Source organism: Ursus americanus, chromosome 8 (assembly GCF_024610735.1).
Source record: "Ursus americanus isolate L20-20 chromosome 8, mUrsAme1.1.p, whole genome shotgun sequence".
Classification (NCBI taxonomy): domain Eukaryota; kingdom Metazoa; phylum Chordata; class Mammalia; order Carnivora; family Ursidae; genus Ursus; species Ursus americanus.
This window is the reverse complement of record NC_142134.1, coordinates 81,328,601-81,350,671: the sequence shown is the minus strand read 5'-3', so window position 1 is coordinate 81,350,671 and position 22,071 is coordinate 81,328,601. Positions and strand designations below refer to the sequence as shown.

General features: G+C 56.1%; 1 protein-coding gene across 3 annotated transcripts in view; it reads left to right on the top strand.

The window, feature by feature from the left end:
* RGS12 (regulator of G protein signaling 12) overlaps positions 1–22,071 on the top strand; it is a 109,736-nt gene that overhangs the window by 19,678 nt on the left and 67,987 nt on the right. For 2 of the 3 annotated variants that reach the window (XM_045770855.2, XM_087864325.1), the window contains exons 2-3: positions 1,086–3,062; positions 14,799–14,915. In XM_045770855.2, the coding sequence (XP_045626811.2) occupies positions 1,182–3,062; positions 14,799–14,915 (1,998 nt within the window). In that variant the 5' untranslated portion in view covers positions 1,086–1,181. Of the gene's footprint in view, positions 1–557; positions 728–1,085; positions 3,063–14,798; positions 14,916–22,071 lie in introns of those variants that run through there. The other variant, XM_045770854.2, reaches the window with a different exon arrangement.

Here is a 22,071-nt window from a genome sequence, read left to right as displayed (position 1 = left end):
ATGAGCACGATTATATGCTGCATCCTGTGTGTCCTCCTAGTGAATCATCGAACCTGGAATGGTCCTGGGACCCTGACACAGGTTGATGACAACCAGTACTTTTACTGATGAAGTCATCCCCTGAAACAATGAAGTATCCTATTCCTTTGCTCTTTTTTTTTTTTTTAAAGATTTATTTATTTATTTATTTAACAGAGATAGAGAGAGCCAGCGAGAGAGGGAACACAAGCAGGGGGAGTGGGAGAGGAAGAAGCAGGCTCCCAGCGGAGGAGCCTGATGTGGGGCTCGAACCCATAACGCCGGGATCACGCCCTGAGCTGAAGGCAGACGCTTAACCGCTGTGCCACCCAGGCGCCCCCCTTTGCTCTTTTTGGTGGTTTTATCTGTTCTATCCGGTGGCCTCTGTAGTTGACTGAGGCAGTTTCAGACGCATGCATTTTCCCCACATGGTGCCTTGCTCAGAAGGCATTAATTGAGGGAGGTGGTGAAATATGAGAGGGTATAAGCTGACTCTTTCCTGACAGAGAGCTCCTTGTGATGGAGGGGTTTGTGATCAGATGGGCGCCTTTCTCCCCAAGCCTGTGGCCGGCCCTGCTTCTCGCTCTGCCTCTGCCTCTTGGGTTAAAGTGTGGACTGCGATACGCTGGGTCTGCGGAGCAGCGTGAGAGTCCGCGTCGCGGCCGTTCCTGCCGCCGGGCCGCTGGTCCCTTGGACCACACTTTGAATGGTAAGGGTCTCGAGGGGTCTTCCCTTTCCACCCAGAGAGGCAGGAAGAGGCAGGCGAAACAGTCCAGGTTCTGCCACATTTCCAGATTCTTCCAACCTAAGGGGGGATTAGCCTCACATCAGTGTTGGAAAGGGCGTCAGTTGTGGGAAACACAGTCTAGTCTGGAGGGACGTTTCTTAGCCTGACTTTAGGGTTGACTGTATCTAGCTACTGCTTCTCCTTCGCTTGGACATTTACGTAGTAACCAGAGACGCTTTCTGTCATTCCTGTAATGAGTTCTCTCCTGATGTTTTGGTACTGTGCATACACAATAGAAATGTGGGCTCTTTAATAACAAGCTATTTATTTTCTTCCTTAGGGCGTTATTTCAAGAAGTGTGGTAGCGTCCAGCCTTCCCTGCACGATGGCTGCCCTGCAGTGAGAACGATGCCCTTGGCCCTGCGAGCTCACCGAGATGTATAGAGCAGGGGACGCAGTGGAGCGCCCGCTTCATGGGCCAGCGCCCCCTCGCATGAGGAGTGTGGAGGTGGCCAGAGGACGAGCAGGGTACGGATTCACCCTTTCTGGCCAGGCGCCTTGTGTGCTCAGCTGTGTCATGAGAGGGAGCCCCGCAGATTTTGTGGGCCTCCGTGCTGGCGATCAGATATTCGCGGTTAATGAAATCAACGTGAAGAAGGCGTCCCACGAGGACGTAGTGAAATTAATTGGGAAATGTTCTGGCGTCCTGCACATGGTGATTGGCGAAGGCGTCGGCCATGTAGAGTCCTGTTCCAGTGATGAAGAGGTTGGATTTTATGAAGGAAAAGCCTGGCTGAAGCCCAAGCTTGATTCCAAAGCCTTAGGTATCAACCGGGCGGAGAGGGTCGTCGAAGAGGTGCAGTCTGGTGGGATTTTCAGTATGATTTTTGAAAATCCTAGTCTTCGTGCAGGCAGTTCAGAGCCCTTGAAATTGAAGCAAAGATCCCTCTCAGAGTCAGCCGCTGCGCGATTTGACCTTGGACGTGAAAGTATAAGTTATCCGAATCCCAGCCTGCTTTCTAGGGAGGAAATACCAAGAGTTATTACTGACGATTCAGTTTTCAGTGTCGGACCCGAGAATCATGACGATTTTGCGTTAGACGCAAGTATTTTGAACGTTGCCATGGTCGTGGGCTACTTAGGTTCCATCGAACTTCCTTCCACAAGCTGCAACCTGGAGTCGGACAGTCTGCAGGCCATCCGTGGCTGCCTGCGGCGCTTGCGGGCCGAGCAGAAAATCCACTCCCTGGTGACGATGCGGGTCCTGCACGACCGCGTGCAGCTCTGCACGGAGCAGGCCGCCATCCTGGCCGAGTACCCGGCTGAGAAGCTGGCCTTCAGCGCCGTGTGCCCAGATGACAGGAGGCTCTTTGGGCTCGTGACCATGCAGAGCAGCGACGATGGGAGCCTGGCGCAGGAGGAGGAGGGCGCCTTGCGGACGTCCTGCCATGTGTTCATGGTGGATCCAGACTTGTTCAATCACAAAATCCATCAGGGCATCGCTCGGCGGTTTGGGTTCGAGTGCACGGCCGACCCCGACACCAACGGTTGCCTCGAGTTCCCGGCGTCCTCTCTCCCTGTCCTCCAGTTCATCTCCGTGCTGTACAGAGACATGGGCGAGCTGATCGAGGGGGTGCGGGCCCGGGCCTTTGTGGACGGGGATGCGGACGCCCACCAGAACACCAGCACCAGCAGCAACAGCGACAGCGGCATTGGGAATTTCCACCAGGAGGAGAGAAGCAGCCGAGTGATTGTGGTTGACCTGGGTGCCAGCTCGAGCAGGCACGGTCCCAGCAACGGTGGCTGGGAGGGTGCGGGCGGGAGGGGCTCCCAGCCCTGGGGCGCCCCCTGGAATGGGGCCTTCTGCCACGACCCCGAGGGAGGGCCCCCGTTTGAGGCCGCTCCACAGGCTGACAGGTGCCGGGACTTCAGTAAGCACTTGGGACCCGCTTCTCACGCGGAGGTTCCCCCGGCCTCCTTGCGGAGCTCGGTCCCTCCTTCCAAGAGGGGCGCTGCTGGCCATGGCGGTGGTTTTGGCCAGCGGTGGCTTCCGGTCCACGTCCTGCAGGAGTGGCAGTGCGGACACGCCAGCGACCAGGAGTCATACACAGACTCCACTGATGGGTGGTCCAGTGTCAACTGTGGCACGCTGCCCCCTCCCATGAGCAAGATCCCTGCCGACCGCTACAGGGTGGAGGGCAGCGTGGCGCAACCCCCGCTGAGCACCCAGAAGAGGGACTGGTCCAGGAAGGCTTTTGGGATGCCAAACATTTTTGGTCCCCATCGACAAGTTAGGAAGACTAAGGAAGACAAAAAGGTAAGCCTGTTAGGTGTGGCTCAGTAAACATGCCCTTGATACCGTAGCTCAGTCCATCCCCAGTGGGACGGTGCTTGTAAACAGACAGGTGTCCAGTCCCGGCTTCCCCTGCTGCCCTTGCACCTCTGTTGGCCATCGCAGGACGTCTTTCGCTTATGTGCCGTAGGCTCTGCGTGCTGCCTGCCCTCCCGTGGGTGCTGGGCGGGACGTCTGGGCGGGGCTGGTGATGATGGGAGGGACGTCACTTCTCACAGCCGGGCTGAGGCCATCCGCCCTCCTGCCCTTTCACATGGAGGGTGCCTGGGAGGGTCCTGTCCCCGGGTCCCTTCGCAGCCCATGTCAGCACGCCCTTTTGAGGAGAGAAAATTCCTGAAGCACAGAGACTGTTGACTTCAGGACAGGGAGCTTCCCAGGGTGTGGCTCCTTGCTGTGTTTCCTTCATCTGAAAAACCCTGCTAGGGAAAAATGCCCACCAGACTCAGCAGTGGGCTGGTGGCTCGCGCCCCCTGCTCGCCGCAGATGCGTGCCAAACGGTGGGGGACCACGCCTGGCGCAGTGCCCTGAGCACCGTCCGTATCCTTTGGGGCCTTTGCCTTCCCCCCCTGGAGCTCAGTTTGGAGCACGAGGGCGGGCATCAGCGTGCAGGACGTGGCTCAGCAGAGGGGTGCCCAGCGGCGCCGGAGGGACAGGCTGAGCCGCTGTGTGGCAGGCGCTGTGTGAATGACCCGGGGAGAGATGGAGTGGCACCTGGCTCGGGTTGTTTCCGAGGGACTTTCTGCAGAGGACGTTCATGATTTTAAAGTACCTTTTCTGTGTGTGTTCACGTTTTTGTTCTCGGCAGCTGCGAGTCTCACCGTAAAACCCCCTGAAGGCTGCTGGCTGGGGAGGGCAGGTCGGGGATGCAGGAGAGCTGGGGGGCTGCTCAGCCAATATTCTGGTCACGCCCGTACTCTTCCCATCCTAGTAGTTTTCAGTGTACCGCACATTAAAGAACAGTTTGAGATGGAGGGAAGGCTTTCCCTCCCCCACGGCCATGGTCCCGTTTCGATGTGTCTAAGGTAGGTTTTTGTCTTTACGAACCGTTGTGGGTTTTCGGCCCAGTTCCTAAACCGCTCTGCCGTCATGCACACCCTTTCTCTTGTCCCTCGGCTGAGCCGCACGTGGCCTGTGTTCTCAGGGCGGCAGCCCCTGCCCCCCTTCTTCCCGTCCACCCCCACCAGGCAGGGTAGCACCCCGCACCTGAGCCTCCCCACCCCACTTCCCTGTCGGCTGGGGTGGGCTGCGGAGGGAAGGCCCAGACCACAGTAAATGTTAACGTTATGTGACATGGGAAGACTCACCGTCCCTCTGAACACGTCCTACAAATGCGTCTCCCTGCTGGTGTGGAAGTGAAGAGTGGTGCTGCTGGTACGAAGGGGTGTTCGTGCGGCTCTCTGTGATCAGGTGTGCGCCCTCGCGGGCTCTCGGGTGACGTGGAAGCTGTGTCTGCGTGCTGCCGGGCGCTCCGCTGAGACTGCCCCCCACCCTGGGTTCTGACCTCGGGGCACCTGTGAGGCGGGGTGCCATGGCCCCTGTTCTGCAGGCGAGGCAGCCGGTCCTCGGGGGGCGAAGGTTTGAGCTTTAACAGTGAGGATTAAGCAAGGTCATGATTCAGACCTTGGGTTTCTTCTTTCTATTAAAGATTTAATTTTTTTAGAGCAGTTTCAGGTTTATAATAACACTGAGAAGGTGCAGAGATTCCCCACGTACCCTCCGCCCTCACACATGCGCAGCCTCCCCCACTGTCCCCATCCCCACCAAGGGACTGCACGGACACGTCATCATCCCCCAAAGTCCCCGGGTCACGTCTAGGTCAGTGTCGGTGTGGCGCATCGTGGGTTTGGACAAATGCGTCATGACAGGCGTCACCCGTGCGGCTTCACAGAGTCGCGTCGCCGCCCCAAACACCCTCGTGCTCCACCTGGTCCTCCCTGCCCGACCCCGGCCCCTGGCGCCCACTGATGTCCGTGTGTCCCTCGTTCTGCCTTTTCCAGAATGTGCCGTAGACGGACTCACACAGCGCACAGCCTTCCCGACGGGCTCCTTTCCCGCAGTCCTGCGCATCCACGTGCCGCCAGGTCTCTTTGTGGCTCGAGCGCGCGTTTCTGGTTTGTGCTGAATAATATCCCGCCGTCTGGAGGGACCACGGTGTGTTTATCTGTCCCCTGCTAAGGGCGTCTTGGTCACTTCTGAGTTCGGGGAATTATGAGTAAAGGTGCTGCTAACATCTGCGTGCGGGTTTGTGTGTGGACGCGTGTTTCAGCTCCTTGGGGTAAATGCCGCGCGGCCCCGTTGCTGCCTCGCATGGTAAGTGTTCGGTTTTGTAGGAAACCGACAAACCTCTTCCGGGTTCCCAGCGCCATGGCGGGGCGCTCCCGTGGCTCCGCCTCCTCGCCGGCAGGTGCCGGGGTCGCCGTCCGGGACTCGGCCGTGCTCATGGTGTGCCTGGGGTCTCGATACTACTGTAATTTGCAGTTCTTTGATGACATAGCATGCTGACCCCCTTCTGTGAGCTTCCCTGTCATATGCTTGCACCGTGTGGCTTGTCTTACTCTCTTGACGTGGTCTTTCTCAGAGCAGAACTTTTTAGTTTCAGTGAAGTCCAGCTGACAGGTTCTCTGTCTTGTGGACGGAGCCTTCAGTGTTGTATCTGAAAAGGCCTCACCAAGCCCAGGGTTATCCAGCTTTTCTCCTGTGTCATCTTCAAGTGTTCTTGTTTTTTATTTCACGTTTAGGGGTGTGACCCACTTGGGGTTCATTTCTGTGAAAGGTGGACGGTCTGTGGCTGGATTTCTTTTTCTGCGTGGGGGGCCCGTCCTGTGGCTCCAGCCCCATCTGTCAAAGATGCTGTCTTTGCTCCCTTGTGTCACCTTTGCTCCTTTGCCAGAGGTCAGCGACTCTATTTGTGAGGGCCTCGGGCTTCTTTCTGATGTCTGTTCACCTTGAACACATTGTGGTGAGAAGAAGGCTGTTGGGACTTGGGCTGACATGCCGCGGTGGCGTCAGGGTGTCTCTCGTGTCGGGAGAGAACGGACATAACAGTCAGGTGCTCACCAGTGTCCCGTGGACCCGGGGCGGGTGTCTGTGAGCTCTTGGGGCTGGGCGTCTTTATTTTCATTTTACCGACAAGGCAGGTCAGGTTTCTGCGCGTCAGAGAACTTGCCAGTGCTCGGGTGCAAGTGCGTGCCGAGGCTCAGACTGCCCCAGGGCCTGTCCGGCCGCCTGCATTAAACTGGCTTGTATGGCCTGTTGTGCCTTTGGTCATCTGAAAATAGCCGTGAATGGTTCTTGCTCTAAAAGTTATCAGTTACTTTTACTTTGCTCAATGGATTCTCCTGGTTATTAGCTCAGCCTAATCCCATAGCCTCCCTGTCTGGAGCGGCACAAGCTTCCGGAGGGTGTGAGCTGGTCTCCTGGTATTCCTCCGGGAGGCTTGTTGCGATGAGGAGGACAGGCCAGGAGGGATGAGGGAAGTGAACGGAAATGGGGAGACGGGGAAGAGCCATTGGGAAAGGCGGAGGGGTGTAGCAGAGACGCCAGGTTATTCCCATTCTTCTCCTCGGTAGCAGTGGCTTCGGTGCCTTGCTTTGCACGGAATCAGGTATCAGTGGGGCTGCAGCTCGGAGACAGAAAACACACCAGGATTTGAGCAAGGAAACGGCGAGCAGTGCTAAGTAGGCCAAAGGTGGCGAGCTGCTAGAGGGAGAGCCTTTGGGGACCCTGGGGCAGGCCCCGCGGCAGGGGCGGAGCAGGGGCCAGTAGGGGAGAGGCGTGAAGCTCAGAGGCCGCGCCCTAAGGCCACGCTGCCCCTGCTTGCAGGGCCTCGCTGCTCCCCTGGAGACAGTGCAGAAACCAGTGGGAGTGGAGCCCCCGTGGGACTGGACAGCTGTCCCCAAGAAAAATGGTACAGCATTCACTCACCACCACCTGGAAGACATCCAAACCCAGAGCAAGCTCCCGTTTGACCTTGACCTTAACACCTCCCTCCTCGCGCTGCTGGCAGAGCCTCCATTAAGCACGCAGGCGGCCAGAAGGCCACGTGTGGCCGCTCTGCATCTGCCCTGGGCAGAGCGGGAAACACGCTGGTGCCTCACCTACCCCGAAACACATTTCAACCCCCAGCTCTCCCAGAGCCAGTCTTGGCCACCTGTGCCCGAGGCCTGGTTTTGGGATTGTGGGGCAGCACTGGCCTGGACGGCCTCATGGCTCCTCCTCCCCCGGGGGCTGCCTGGGGAAGGACACGCTCCCTCTGCCCCAAGATGGCCTTTCCTGGTCTCTGCGTGCTTACGATGGCTCTCATGCTCCATTCTGCAGCTCTTTGTACGAGCTGCACCCTGTCGAGTTACCGGCTCGCATGCTCCTGTGCGCAGCCTGGTGGCTCCGTGTGCGCAGGGCGAGGCCCACTGCCAGCAGTGCCCTTTACAGGCCTTTCTCTTCACTCTGCCCTGGCTGTGTCGCTGCCTCCTCCGACCCCTCCCCCCCGGGCTCCGTCCAGATCCTGGCCTGGGGGAGCCCCACTCCCGTGGAAGCCTGGAGGCCAGCGAGCCATGGGGAAGGTCACTCCCAGTCCTAACAGCTGAGCGCCAGCCCGGGTGCACTAAATGTTCTAGTCTGGGGAGGCCTGGGGAGACTGGAGGAACAAGGAGCCAGCTGGAGGAACTGGCGGGAGTGGGGAGTTCCTCGGAGTCAGAGTCGGAGCCTAATTGGAGCCTAAGTGGGTGATTTCCCACTTTGTCTACTTTGCTCTTCTTTCTGCTGGTGTCTGTAGCCGGTGGATACAGAAGGGAGCCGATGACGGATGCGAAAGAGAAAAACCCAAGACCTTGAAATGCTGTCAGTAGCATCAAAAATGATTCCATTACATTAAATTTAAATCAAGAATATTTAATTCTGCCTCTCTGAAAACTGATATTCTCAGAATAATACTAATTAAAATATCTGGTTAAGTAGCAGAATCCACTTTCTTAAACTTGGCACGTAATGGATTTTGAAAAATTTTTAAATGAGAATATATTCATGGTGATACTATCTAAGGGATGGGTATTGATGCAATTTTGAATGAATTAATAAATATTTTTAAAATTCTAAGTTTAGTTTTTAACATGAGCACATCCATAGGTGGAATCCACAGAGACAGAAGTGCTTTGGGGTCCTCAGGAGTTTGTAAGGGGCACAGGCATCCTGAGACCACAGGGTTTGAGGACCCGCGCCCCGGGACACTCGCCAGTCTGCAGCATAGACTTTCAGGAGTGAGTCACTGCCAAGCTGGCAGTATTGGTGGGCACCTAATAAATACCTTTTTGATTGAATAAGATGAAAAAATGCTGAAAAAAATACCATAGACTACATGCACTCATTTAAAAGTAGTGTGAGTTTCAGTGCGGTCACAGCAAGACGGCACCGGTGGCCTAAGCCCCACCCCGTAGAGTACACCCCCCCCCAGGTGGCATGGAGGCTGCCCCTCAGGAGGTCTGGGTTCCTTCTGTTGCCCTCCTCCACCTGCGGCCTGCACCTGGACGTGAAGGACAAGAGAGCATCACGCCCACCTTCCAGTGGGCGGTAGAGTCACGTCCCCAGCTGTGGTCCCGTGTCTGCCGCGCCAGGTAGGTCAGGTGGGTCACAGGGTGGCCCCCACTGCAGGGAGGCCGCAGGTGTCGTGGTTAGCCACTCGGCCGCCTGCGCGGTGCACAGTCCTGTGGCGGAGGCAGAGGGGAGAGTGGTTAGCGCGGTCTCTGCCTTGCGCGGTGGGTCCGGGGACCACTCTTGTGGAAAGCTCCCTGAGGCACATGAAAGAAAGGTCACAAAAATACCCATATTTAATATAATCCCATTTTTGTGTAAAAGTTTCTACACTCCTTAAATAAACCTGTATGTTTTAAAGTGTACATATGTTTAGGTGTAAATATATAGAACAAATTCGAAGGACACCCCCCCCCACTCATAGTCTAGTTACCGCAGTGGTGGTGGGGGGAAGGGAACACTGGGACAGTCCAGGACATTTTAGTTTTATCTTGTGTTACTTTGATTTTTTATTAGGGGACTAGGAATATATTTTATTTGCTAAAAATAATCCCTTCGGAGAAAAAAATTATTTTTCTTAATTCTTTTAATAAGAAGTGAGGCACAGCACCGGAAGCCATCGGCTGTGTTTCTGTGCCACCCGTCGCGCCGGGAGTACTGCGTTCCACGCGCAGCTCTTGTGCACTTTCCCAGGACAATGAGAGGAAGTTTTAAAATAGACCGTAAAAAAACATCTGGAGAATACTGAAAAGGCCAGGGCGAAGGCCCGCTGATTTAAATCCCTCTGCAAAGAGCGGCTTTGCTGTTACCCTGTGGAAACAATGCCGAGCAGGGTCTCATCACTGTCCCCCCCCAGTCACAAGGAAAGGAAGCAGACAGCGCACCGCCCGGCCATCAGCCTCAGCGGGACCGGGTGCCCAGGAAGCCTTGGCGGCTCCACCAGGGCGGCCTCCTCGCCCAGCAGCGCTCATGCCACGGGCCCCTGGGGAGCAGGAGCTGCCAGCCATGCCCGGGGGCTCCGTGCTCTGTGGGAGCGGGTGCTGGGGCGGGGGGCTCGGGGAGGCAGAGGAGCGACGGGACAGAGGCAGTGCCCTACTTCCTGTCCTGCTGTGGGCCCACGTGGTTTCCAGGCGAAGTGACAGCATTGGGGCTGAGCGGCCGCCGTGTTCCTGCGGAGTCAGGAGCCTTTGGGTCCCGTAGCAGCAGCGGATTCTTTCCTTCTGTGGCCTTCTCGGCTTCGTGAAGGTGGCTCCGTAACGGCCGCCGCGCCTGGCTTCGTCATCGCCCAGAGCCGGTCACAGTCAGCCGCCATGCTGTCCGCCGCCCCAGCTCTTTCGTTTCCTCTGTGACTGTACCGCCGCACACACTCACACACACACTCACTCTCTCACACACTCTCTCACCCACTCTAACACACACTCTCTCACAAACACACCCACCCCCATACTCACACTCACCCACTCTCACACCCACACACCCTTACACACTCTCACACCTACACCCACACACCCAGGCACTCATCCACACTCACCCACACTCTCACACATTCACTCACACACTCTCACAGTCACACTCTCTCACACACACACACTCACACCCACGCACTCATCCACACTCACCCACACTCTCACACCTTCACTCACATTCACTCACACTCTCTCTCACACACTCTCACACACCCACACACACGCACACCCACGCACTCATCCACACTCACCCACACTCTCACACTCACTCACACTCACACACACTCACACACTCACAATCTCTCTCTCTCTCTCTCTCACACACACACACACACACACACACACCCGAGCCATTGAAGGACGGGCGAGTGCCGCTCTTGTGAGCATCCTGCACACATCTCCATCTCCGGCTGTGCGCGTGAAGGGATTTCCCGGGGTCTGTTCAGAGTGGAATGGCTGGTTCGGACCAGTGCTTGGAAATGCCAGGTCTCTGGAGCAGGGACAGATTGGGTTGCTGACTTAAAACAAGCACACTGTTCCCGGTGCTTAGTCCTCATCCCTGGGCCATTGCAGTGACAGCCATGTCAGTTGTCCCCCTATGCGCACCAGGGTTATGCTGTAGGCAAGGAGCCCCGAAAATAGGAATCAGGGAGCTTATACATATGTTGTACCCTCCTCCTCCTGAGAGGGGAGGGAAACCCTGGCTCTTTAAGCAAGTTTCCTTGGAGACAGAGGGGAGAACCCTAGGTTTTCCCTCCTACCCTTTGCAGTGTAGATAAATGTCTCTGGGAGGAGAGGCCTGACAGGTTCTGCCCAGACGTGTTCCAGCCTCACCTCTGAAAAGTGAGGACTTACCCCGGGGAGGTAAATCTCTCCTGGAGTTTACCCTGCCTGTCACTCAAATTTAATCACCCAGTCCAAGACTGGGAGACTGTGGGTCCAGGTCCCACACCTCAGTTTCCCGACAGTCCCACACCACTGGAGACTCTGCCTCACACACCAGGAGCAGTATGTCAGCTGCAAGTCTTACCCCTTAAATTTTCTACGTTTCCGCATTTTAGGGAAACCCTCAGACGAACTGGTCTCTCTCTTGAACGAAGCAGTCTTCTTTGTTAGAGTCTGTTTGCTCAGGAAGCACTTACTGAACACCTTCTATGTCCTGGGCCCCATGGGAGGGGTGGGGGCATAATGTGAGCAGGACAGGCACAGCCTTGGCCCCACTGGGGCTGATGGTCTAGAGTTTAGACTCTTGGCCTTGGGAGTTTCTGGTTCTAATCGGTGCCTAGTGGCCGAGGCAGTTTGGCACCCTGGGCAATGGGGTTCTGCCCTCTTTCTGTTTCTACCCTGGAGAGAACTGACACCTCTCAGCCTCCCTGAGGGGCCCCCCGCTCATGCTTTGAGGTGACAGGAGCCTGGTGGGTTGTTTCTGCCAAGTCCTACACGGGGCCCAAGTGCATGGGAGGGCCCTCTGGTTCTTCTGGAAGCCTGGCTGCAGGCCTCGGCCCTGGCTTCGTCTCTGGTGTGGCTGCTGGTGGTCAGGCCGTGTTCTCCATGCCCGGAGCTGGGGCGAGACGGTGTTTGTTCCTCCGCTGGGCCGCGGCCGCATGACCGTGACTGTGTGGCCCCGCGTGGCCCCTGACCTCCTGCAGCAGGTGTGCAGCGTTGTCAGCAGCCCAAGTGGGGAGTTGAAGCTGGAGGAGGGCTGCCGTGCAGGCCATCACGCCTCTGGTGCCGTGGGGGGACAGCGAGTTACTTAGTGCCGGGGGTGCAGAGTCCGTGGTGGGCTTCGAGGTTTGTTACAGTGAGAACTTCCCTTCACGGGCTGGTGTGGGCAGTGGAAATACACGAGTAAATGCTAACGGTTCTCCTGCCACCCGGTCAGTTGAGTTCTTGGTAGGGGCTTTTCCTGTCAGCCTGCGTGCTTTGTCGGTCCCCTTCACGTGTCCAGGCACACAGCGTCTGCGCGTGGGACCAGGTGTCAGCCACCTGCAATCCTTCCCACTGGCGGCTGGGGGTTCCAGTGTGTTCCAGCGCCGCGTGGCCAGTCCAGCCCAGTGACACTGTGTTCTTATCACAAAGCCATGTGCTCGTTACCCCCCTCCCCCAAAATAAAAATAGAGTGGCAAATACATGATTCGTACAAAGGGTTCATCTTGCGCGTGTTTGGAGCCTTCTGCGGTTTAGGAGCAGGCCAAGAGCATTTCCCACAGTGTGACTTCGGCTGCAGCAAGGACATTTGGATGGTTGCCTGGCTTCCCGTGGCCGAGAGCCACCGGCTCTCTGTTGCTGGCCACTTAGGTCCCTGGATGAGTTGTTCTCTTTCTCCCAGCACTGTGCTGGGCCATAGGTGTTCAGAAGACAGAGGGCCCTGCTTCCTGGGGGAGTTTGTGCTAACAGGTGAGGAGGAAAAGAGCGTAGCCTCGGAGGGAGGCTGCTTGGAGGGGGACCCCAGGACAGCCCCTCAGGCAGCACAGTTAGAGGTGGCCTCTTTGAACAGGTGGCCTGGGGTGGAGGGCTGAAGGCCGGAGAGGCAGGTGCCCAGAAGAGTCTGGATGGCAGCCGGGCCTCGCCAGCTGTGCGGCAGCCTCTGAAGGGTGTTGAGCAGGGGCCGCCAGGCCAGGTGTGCAGGGAGCACACTGCACAGGTAACCTGCTAGCAGGGATCCTCTTTGAACTCTTGTTGGGATATTAGGGTTTGATGAGCTTAGTGGGATGTTTTATTACCAGTCCTGAGGACCCCTGTGCTCCTGGTGGTGGCGATGGTGTGCCTGGGACAGGGACCCTTGGGTGTCTCTGCCTTTCTCTTCAAGCCTACTGATGGCCCCGTTCCTGAGACAGTTCCTTCCTCCTTCTGCTCCCCTCCCTCCCTCTCCTCCCTACCCCCGTCACTTCCTCTCCCTCTCCCTTTCCCTCCTTCTCCCCTCCTCCCCCACACCCCTTTCGCTGTCGCTGTCGGTGCTCCTGCTCCTCGCTTGGTTCAGTGCCTTCCGCTCACAGCCGCACACAGGCTGTCCGTTCCTCAGCTCGCACACTGTTTCAGCTGACTTTGCTGAAGTACCCGTCAGTGGCGTCTGCGGCATGGCCTTGCCCGTCTGTCCCACCGCTGCGTTCGGCCTCACCTCTGCTCCTGTTGGCGGTCCTGGCGTGGAGTATTCTGCACTGCGCTGGGCTTGCGGTCTGCCGTGTGGCCTCCAGGGGCCTCGGGTTTCTTCCAGACTGTAAAGTGTTCAAGGAGCCCGCAGCTGCCCTGGGCCATCTTGAGGTAGCCCCTCAGGTGGCCTGCGAGATCGGGAGTCCGCTCGGTCCGGAGGCCTGGCTCGGGCTTCTCTTGGGTGCCGTGGTCTGCGCACGTGGATGGCGCTCGGGAAACACATGGACAGCCCCGTGGCGACGCGGAGCAGAGGAAATGGAGGCAGTTGCTCTTGGCACCTATGTTACTTACTAATAAAAATCGAGGGATTAAAAATAATGTGCTCGTTGCTTCAGTTCAGGCCGATGGCTGGGGGGGGCGGAGGTGAGGGGTCGGGTTCTGGGTGTGAGTACGGAGGCAGAGAAGGAGGGGAGCAGCCAGTGGGTGGGGGGAAGCCAGGGGGAGGCCCGGAAGGGGGAGGAAGAAGAGGCTGCGCTCTGTGGGTCAGGACCACCCCTGCCCCCTCCCCCAGAGGCCCCTGTGGCCTGAGGTCCCGGACAGGGGAGAGAGAGTGAAGGGAAGGCGGTCACGTTGCTGAGGGCACCTCGAGTCCGTGTCAGGAATGTCGGGGGACAGCAGTCCCGGGGGTGAGTTCTTCCCCCAGGCAGCCTCGTGGCCTGGGCATGAGTGCGGCCCCGGGGACAGAGAGGGACAGTGGGATCGAGGGTGTGTGTGAGGGTTGCGGGGCGCTGAGACCCAGCCCGCAGAGCTCTCCAGGGCAGGGCTGCAAGGCTGGCCCTTTCTGCAGGACGCCCAGGGCTCTCAGGCGGGAGGAGAGCAGACCGCGTTGGAGAGCCTCACAGGTTTTAGAAAACACGTGAACTTACTTTGTGCTTGGAATCGGTCACTCAGGACTTCAAGTACCCAGGAAATCAGAGTTTCAGCTGTGCTGCTTTTTATATTTAAAATGTGATGCCTTATTTGTTGGACCCAAATCACATTTGGGGAAGTGTTCAGCATAATGACAGGGAATTAATTCTGGTCATTTCCCAGAGAAAGAACAAGATGTTTTTAATGGCCAGTTATTTCATGCACCTGAATTGGTTTGGTCTTCAGACACCAGCTGAATGTCTAGGGATTCTTTAATTTCCTAAAACGCCCTCAAAATTATGTAAAAGCATAATCTTTACATTATTAGTTATTTTTCTCCCCACCTACTTTATCCTTTCCCAAATATTCACATGTTTTTTCATTTGCTCTTGGTAGTGGCCTTTGGAGGCTGGGTGGTGGGACCCTGGCTTGTGGTTGTGGGGTGGTTATGGGGTGTGAGGCTGGGGTTTGTCCTTGGGGTACAGGGCTTCAGTGGTAAGGCAAATATATGGAGGTCCTGGGGTGACTTTTGTTTTCAACTTTGGAGTTTATCGTGGTGACACAGGCAGAGCGTGACATTGACCCTGGGCGACGCTCCAGTCTTGCTCTCCTCTGCTCCCCAGCGCCCTCTCCTCTCCAGGGTAGCGTGCCTGGCAGAACTCAGCATCTCTTCCCAAGAAGGTAACGTGATGTGTTTTTTCTTTGTGTCTAGGGCTCAAAATTTGGGCGGGGAGCCAGACTCACGCAGACTTCTCAGCGCACGCCTGCCCGGAGACCGTTTGGAAGATCCAAGAGACGTAGTATCACTCGCTCCCTTGATGACCTTGAGGTATTTGAGTTCAGTTGTTCTCTTTTCCTCATCAGGTTTCTTACGCTGACACGAACATCAGTTGTGCAGATACATCCGAATCTCTCCGAATCCCACCCCGATCTTACTCCCCTCCCTCCCTCTCCCTCGGTAACCGTGGGGGGAGCTCCGACTGCACATCCAGGCCTTTCCTGCCCCCGCGCGTGGCTGCCGAGCGCACGTGGCTCTTGCGCTGTCTTCTGTGTGGCCAGTGTGGCTCGAAACACTTTGCAGATGTGAGCTGGGTTCAGCCCTCACAGGAATTCTGAGGGAGGGCCTCTCACGGCCCCTTCTTCAAAGATGGGGTATTGATTCCCAGGTAGCGTTCTTTGCTTCTACCCACAGTCCTTACAAAAGTGAACAGACTTGACTTAGAGCGGTTGGTCGTAGGCCACAGAGAGGTGCAGCAGGAGGCCCGAGCCCTGTGCGCTCCCGGCTCGTGCTGGCGCGGGGCACTGAACGAGCCAGTGTGGACGTGTTGTGGGGCTCACGGTGCGCATGAGCGGCCGCTCTCCGTGCCGTGCATTGGCCGGCCGTGGACGGGTGCGTAATGTCACACGCGGGGTTTCACCGCCCTGACAACCCTGCGCTCTGCCTGGTCACCCTCCCTTGTCCCCTGAACCCTTGGCAACCCCTGACCCTCCTGTGGCTCATCGTGTGTACTTCACACAGTCTTACTCTGCCGCCTTTCACACGCTGCTGACGCTTTCCACACGGACCCTCGTGGCCTTAGTCCCGCGTGTTACTTGTCACGTGGCGCCCTGCTGCAAACGTGCTGGCCTTCCGCCCATTCTGCGGTCGCTGGACAGCCGGTGGGAGGCGGGAAACCCTCTCCTCTGCACGGGCCCCCTTGAGCACGTGGTGGGGGTGGGGGGCCCCAGCTGGGGAGTGCTGGGTGACAGTCGCTGCTCTCAGTGGCCGCTCCCACGCAGGCTCTGGTCACCCCGCCTCTCCGGCACCGAGAGCCGTCAGGCTGGAATTTTTCTGTTTCAGTGGAAGGCGTCTTGGCTTACTTCGCATTTCACTGATGAAGAGCCAGGCCGAGCGGCCCGTCGCAGGCTCTCTGGCCAGTCAGATTCTCGCTGTTCCGAATGAGCAGCCCGTGCATATCCTTGTCTTTTTTTAAAAAAATGTTTTTGTAGTACTTCTTTGTATATTATTGTGGATATGGGTCCTTTGTCAAATAAATATTTTGAAAAAATCCTTGCGGCTTATTTCCGCCTTTGCTGAGGGTGCCGTTATACACATACATTTAATTACAGTAAACTGCTCTAGCATGAGATTCCCCGCTCTTAAACGCCCAGGTCAGTGGCATTACGCACATTCACAGTGTCGCGCAGCTGTCCCCACCCTCCGTCTCCAGCACTCTTCCTCTGGGAATACGGAAACTGTCCCCATGAGACACAGACTCCTCGTCCCCTAGTCCCTGGCGCCCACCGCCACCCTTCTGTCTCCGCGGTTTTGACGAAGACCCTTCTCTAAGGGCAGCCGTACGGGATTTGTGCTCTTGTGTCTGGCACATCTCACCGAGCACGGTGTCCTCCAGGGTCCTCCGCAGTGTGGGAGGTGTCAGAACGTCCTTCCGTTTTCTCCATTTTGTCCACATTGTGTCCATCTGTCCATCTGACAGTGGATGCTTCGGGTGCTCCCAGCTTTTGGCTGCCGTGCAGAATCCTGCTGTGAACACGGTTGTGCGAATACCTGTTTGGGTCTATTTTAAACACTAACTCTAAATGAGATAATATCTTACAGCCTGAATAACGATAACGTGAAACTGACTTTGGTAGTTTCTTGCTTCAAAGAGCAGATGAATTTGTGTTTTCAGGTGAGACTGGAATCATTGACTGTGAGAGGCGGAAGGGGCCTTTGAAACCTCATCGTCTTTGAGGCTGGATGTGGAGTTTGTCAGAGTCGGAGGGCAGGTCCCGGGGCAGGAGGGGGGCTGGTGGTGGGACCCCTCGCCCAGGGTCTCTTGGTAACTGGGGGGCGGGTCAGGCCAGCGTGCCGTGTTCGGTCAGCAGCGGTCAGCGCCCGAGCTCTCGTGGAAGAAGCAGAGGTGTGCGTGCCGCCCACGCCTGTGCCCAGGCCGGCTGGGGGGCCCCAGAGCACTCCTGCTCCCCCCGGAAGGGGGTCTCGACTAAGGCCATGTTCTCGGCTTAGGCAGCTTGCCAGGTGTTGTGTCTGCATGTTTCTGGAAGGGTCGTGGAAGGGGTCTGAGGCGCCACGCGGTGACGAGGTAGCAGCAGCCGGGCTCGCGGTGGCAGCCTGTGGTCAGAGCTCCGTGTCTCTGACGTGGCCCAGCCCTTGCAAGCCGCTGTGGTTGTTGCTCACTTCTCCTCGCCCACGAGGAAGTGCCGGGGCTTCCCACGCCACGCTGCCCACATGGGCGCCGTGGTCTGTGCTCTTGACTGAGGGCTGGCTGGGCGGCTCGTGTCTTTTCTCTCTGGTCTTCAGATCAGCTCCGCAAGGAGCTTGTCATGGTCTCTGTTGTACAGATGGCAGAACTGAGGTGCAGGTCCAACAGCATTTTCCAGGCCATGCCAGGCTGCAAAGCTGTGGTCTTTCTGCCACGTCTGGGACCTCTCACTTTTTTTTGTTTAAGATTTTATTTATTAATTTATTTGAGAGAGAGCACGCACAGTGGGGGAGCAGCAGAGGGAGAGGGAGAAGCAGGCTCCCTGCAGAGCAAGGAACCTGATGCGGGGCTCGATCCCAGGACCCTGGGATCATGACCTGATTCGAAGGCAGACACATAACGACTGAGCCACGCAGGTGTCCCCCCCTTTTTTCAATTGGGACCTCTCGCTTTTGTTTAAATGGTATGTTAGAGACATAAGATTGAATCCTTGTTATTTTTTTTCTGTCTGAGGATTTCAAACTGTAGAAGTTACACATAACTTCCGTGAGCCCTCGTCACAGGTAAGCCTCTTTCTAGGGCAGCTCGTCGAACACATTGTCTGTCTGTCCTTCCCTTTGTTACTCTTTAGCAGCTGTCCTAGGCAGTCTCTGAGACTGTCCCCAAACTCTTGGTCTTCACTGCCATGTATGGTCCCCTCCCCAGAGGCACCAGCTTTCATGTCAGCCTTCAATTGGTGCTTAATCATCCTGGGCCCCTTAGGAACATTCTCTCCACGTTGCACCCGGCCAGGGGCCTCTGCGTCCCCTCGACCACCACCAGCCCGGCTCCTCGGCCTGAGTCCAGTCTCGAGTCCGCTTCCCGGGGCCCCTTGGGACACTAGTGTCTTGGATTGTGTCCCCTGGAGGTAAATTCAGATGGAGAGCTATTTAAGCCTGGGGACAATGAGGAGGACCGTATAAAATGGTAAACGTGTGGGTCAATCCTAATGATTGGTGAGTGTATAAAACAAGAATAACAATGTTTTGTTTGTTTAAAAAATTCATCAGTTTACCTGACAACACAGCGGTAGTGTGATTCCCGGGAGAGGGTCCATGCGGCGCCAGGCTCGGGCGCTTACCTCAGTGAGGACGAGGGTAGAGGTGCCGGTACCTCCTTGATTCTTATAACGTGAGGATGCTTGCTGTGATCCCCAGGGTAACCTGAGACGGTAAAATACTGAGTCATTTTAGGTTGCAAGAGGGGAAAATGCAGTTATAAAAAACAGTCATCTCAAAAGAAGGTGAGAAAGTTGAGAGGCGAGATGACAGGAGGCTGCGACGAGAGGCGGCGTTCCTAGAGTGCTGGGTTAGGTCCGGATACGTCAGTAAGTACATCGATTTTAAATGAATTCAATATTCCAATTAAAAAGAAAAGATTGTCAGACCGCATGAAAAATCTGATGATACTCTTACTAGAGACGTGTGTAAAACTCGAGGACGCAGGAAGCCGGTGAAAGAACGGGAAAGGACCCACCATGCAACGCTAATCAGAAGAATGGTGGCGGGGCTTCTGGGGGGCACAGGTGGTGAGGCGTCTGCCTTGGGCTGAGGTCAGGACTGTCCAGCTCCCTGCTCCGTGGGGAGCCTGCTTCTCCCTCTGCCCCTCCCCCCCAAACAAATAAAATCTTTAAGAAGAAAAAGAGTGGTGGCATAGCTGTGTTGATGTCAGAGTTGGCTTTCGGACACGAAGCCTTCTAAAGGTGAAAAGGGAGCCTTCACAAGATAAGAGGCAATAAGAAGTTGCAATTCTGAATCTGGTATGCATTTAGTAGTGTGGTCCAACATATCTAAAGCAAAAATGGATAGAAACAGGAATAGTAGTGGACTAATGGATGTAGCGGGAGATCGTAAACACTCCCTGCCTCGTGACTGGCAGATTGAGCAGACAAGGTCCGTAAGAGAGAGGATCCGAGCAGCGCGACTCCCAGTGTGGCCTCCTGGACCACACGTGGCACCGCCCCCATGAGCGCCTTCTCTCCACTCCCTCGGGGAACGTGTACGGACGTTGACCACGTGCTGGACCAGAAAGCAAGTCTCAACAGCTGCGGAGGACTGTCCCCAGAGTTGGTCCGCTGCCACAGCCAGGTCGGCTGGAATCCCGCGGTGAGGGGGGCTGTGCCGCGCGCCTGTGGCTACGCGATCCACCAAGCTCTCCGGAGTTGAAAGGAGAATGAGTGCGGAGGCCGGAGCAGATCGGGATGACGCTGAAACGCGTGCATCTGAACCGTGGCACATAGCTGCCCTGGTGCCAGGGGGCGCTCACCGTGCCTTGGCGCAGGCCTGAGGGGGCGGAACGTGGACGGTGGTCTCGAGGCTAGAGAGAGAGCAGTGAGACCGACCCAGAGGAAGTAGAGGCTGGGCAGTGAGGGGCGCAGAGGCGGAAATTAATGAAACAGAAGGTTAACCGATGAACCAGCGGAAGAATCCACGAAGAGAGCTTCCTTCCCAGATCATTTTATCAGGCCTCCAAAACCGTAGCACTGAAAGCGGATGAGTCCCTGAGAAGGGGGGGGGGGGGCAGGGCTGCCAGCGGAGAGCACAGGTGGCAGGACATCCCGCTCTGACAGAGGTGCAGCCCAGCAGGGCATGTTCATTCCAGGGATGTGATTCTTTCACACCTGAAAGTCAATATGACGGAACACATGAACAGAGCAAAGTAGAAAAATCGTCTGTCATCTCAACAGAAGCAGGAAAAGCATTTGGTAAAAGCCAGAAAATTCATTCATGGTAAATACAAAAACGAAGCAAAACAGAACTTAACAAAATAGGAATTAAAGGGAACTTCCTTAATCTGACAAGGATACAAAAACCCTGAGATTGCAGCATACCTAAGCTTTTCCCTTTGAGGTCACAAGCAAGAGGAAGACGTACGCTGTTACCATTCTGTTCAAATGTTTATTGCCAGTCTCAGCATACTAAGGAAGTAAAAACAATAGAAATTTTAAAACCACAAAATAAGGTGAAAATGTTCTTATTCTCACATGATATTAAGATGTCAGAAATCTAGAAGAATCTATAGAGTCATTATTAAAATTAATGACTGCTTGCCAAGTGCTGGGTATTCCATCTACATACAGCAGTCAGCTGTGGGTGTAGTTAGAAAATAACATACAGATTCAGTGCAATTTTAATCAAAATCCCGACAGGTATTTTGTTGAACTTAAGAAGATGATTCCAAAGTTGGCATAGAAATGCAAAAGGCCAAGAGTAGCCAGGATATTCGTGAAGAATAGGTAGGAGGACTTCTGCTATTTGCTACCAAAACTTATTACAAAGTGAGAGCAATTCAAGAGTGTGTAAGTGTTGGCACGCGGATGGACAGACAGACAGTGGACTAGAAGAGCATGCACAGAAATAGACCCAGTGCCTGCATACGTGGGCTGTGTGCAAAGCAGGGCTGAGTATGGTCTTTTCAGTGGTGCTGGAATAAGGAGACATCCATGTGGGAAGAAGAGAAGGAAGGAAAGAAAGAAAGAAAGAAACAAGAAAGAAAGGAAGAAGGAAAGAAAGTCCATCCTCCGCACGCCGTCCAAACACAGCTAGACCCAGCTGTGGTGCAGATGTAGTGTGAAGGGAGCGCAGGAGAGTCAGCAGAGGGTAAGGCAGCCATGCAGCTTCGTGGTGTGGGGGCGGAGAAGACTTTAAACCCAACATGACATGAAGCATAAAGGCAAAGGCTGATGCCCCGACTTGGTGAATGTCAGGACCCTTCTTTCATGCAAACACACCATTGCTAGAACACGGGGATGGCAGGGTGGGTGGTGGTGGCCCCCTTGGCCCGTCCATCTAAGGATGCCTGCCAGAGAAAAGTGGACAAGAGACTCAGGTGGGCATTTTATGAAAAGATGACACCCGGGTGGCATCCAGCCCGTTCGTCATCAGGGAGGTGTCATGACAGCCATGGTGGGGTTGGCACGCCGGGCCAGCTGGAGTGAGGACCGCAGTGTTGCATGGCGGCGTCGCTGGGTGTGTGGGGCACACGCGCCCTGCGATCTGCAGCTCTGCTCCATCCGAAGTAGACGTCAAGTGCGCGGGGGGACATGCGGCGAGAGGTCGTTGCAGCACCAGTCCTGCAGTGCCGGAGCGGAGGCTGCCTGCCGGTCCGCCCTCCGTGGGAAGGACAGGTCAGCTGTGATTTCTTCATGCAGCGGGATGCTCTGTGGCTGCCTCGGGAGCACGGGTGAATGTCCCAGAAAGAAGGCAGACACCCAAGATTCCATTTCCGTACATCAGAAAAGAGGCCAGACTGAGCCACGGCGTGCGGTTCTGTGTTCAGTGTAGAACCGTGGAGAGAGGCCTGAACGTGGCCTTTCGTTACAGCCTGGGAGGGGCTCCAGGGGCTGCACTCGTATGACTCTCTGAACCGCACGTGCGCACTGTGTGCTCCTTTCTGAATTTGTGTTCCAGCTTCCAGAAAACGTGCTCAGCCGAGCCTCGCAGCCCTGCTGACCGCTGGGGTTCTGCCGGGGAGCCCGAGAGAGGAAGACGGGACAGGAGCAGGGGTGTGTGGAGGCAGGGATGGAGGGGCCTGCCCTCAGAGCAGGAGATGAGCTGCTGACAGATGGCGGGAACTGGGCCGGGGCCTTGTGGGTGGGGTCAGAGAATGAGACATTTGCTGTAGAAACGTCAGAGGTGAGTTTTAGTGTGTTTTCAAAAGGTGCCCCTTTTGGTCATGACCGTGGCAGTCGGTCGCCCAGGAGGCAGTGACCCGAGAGGCCGGTCAGGAAGAACGTGGTCAGCC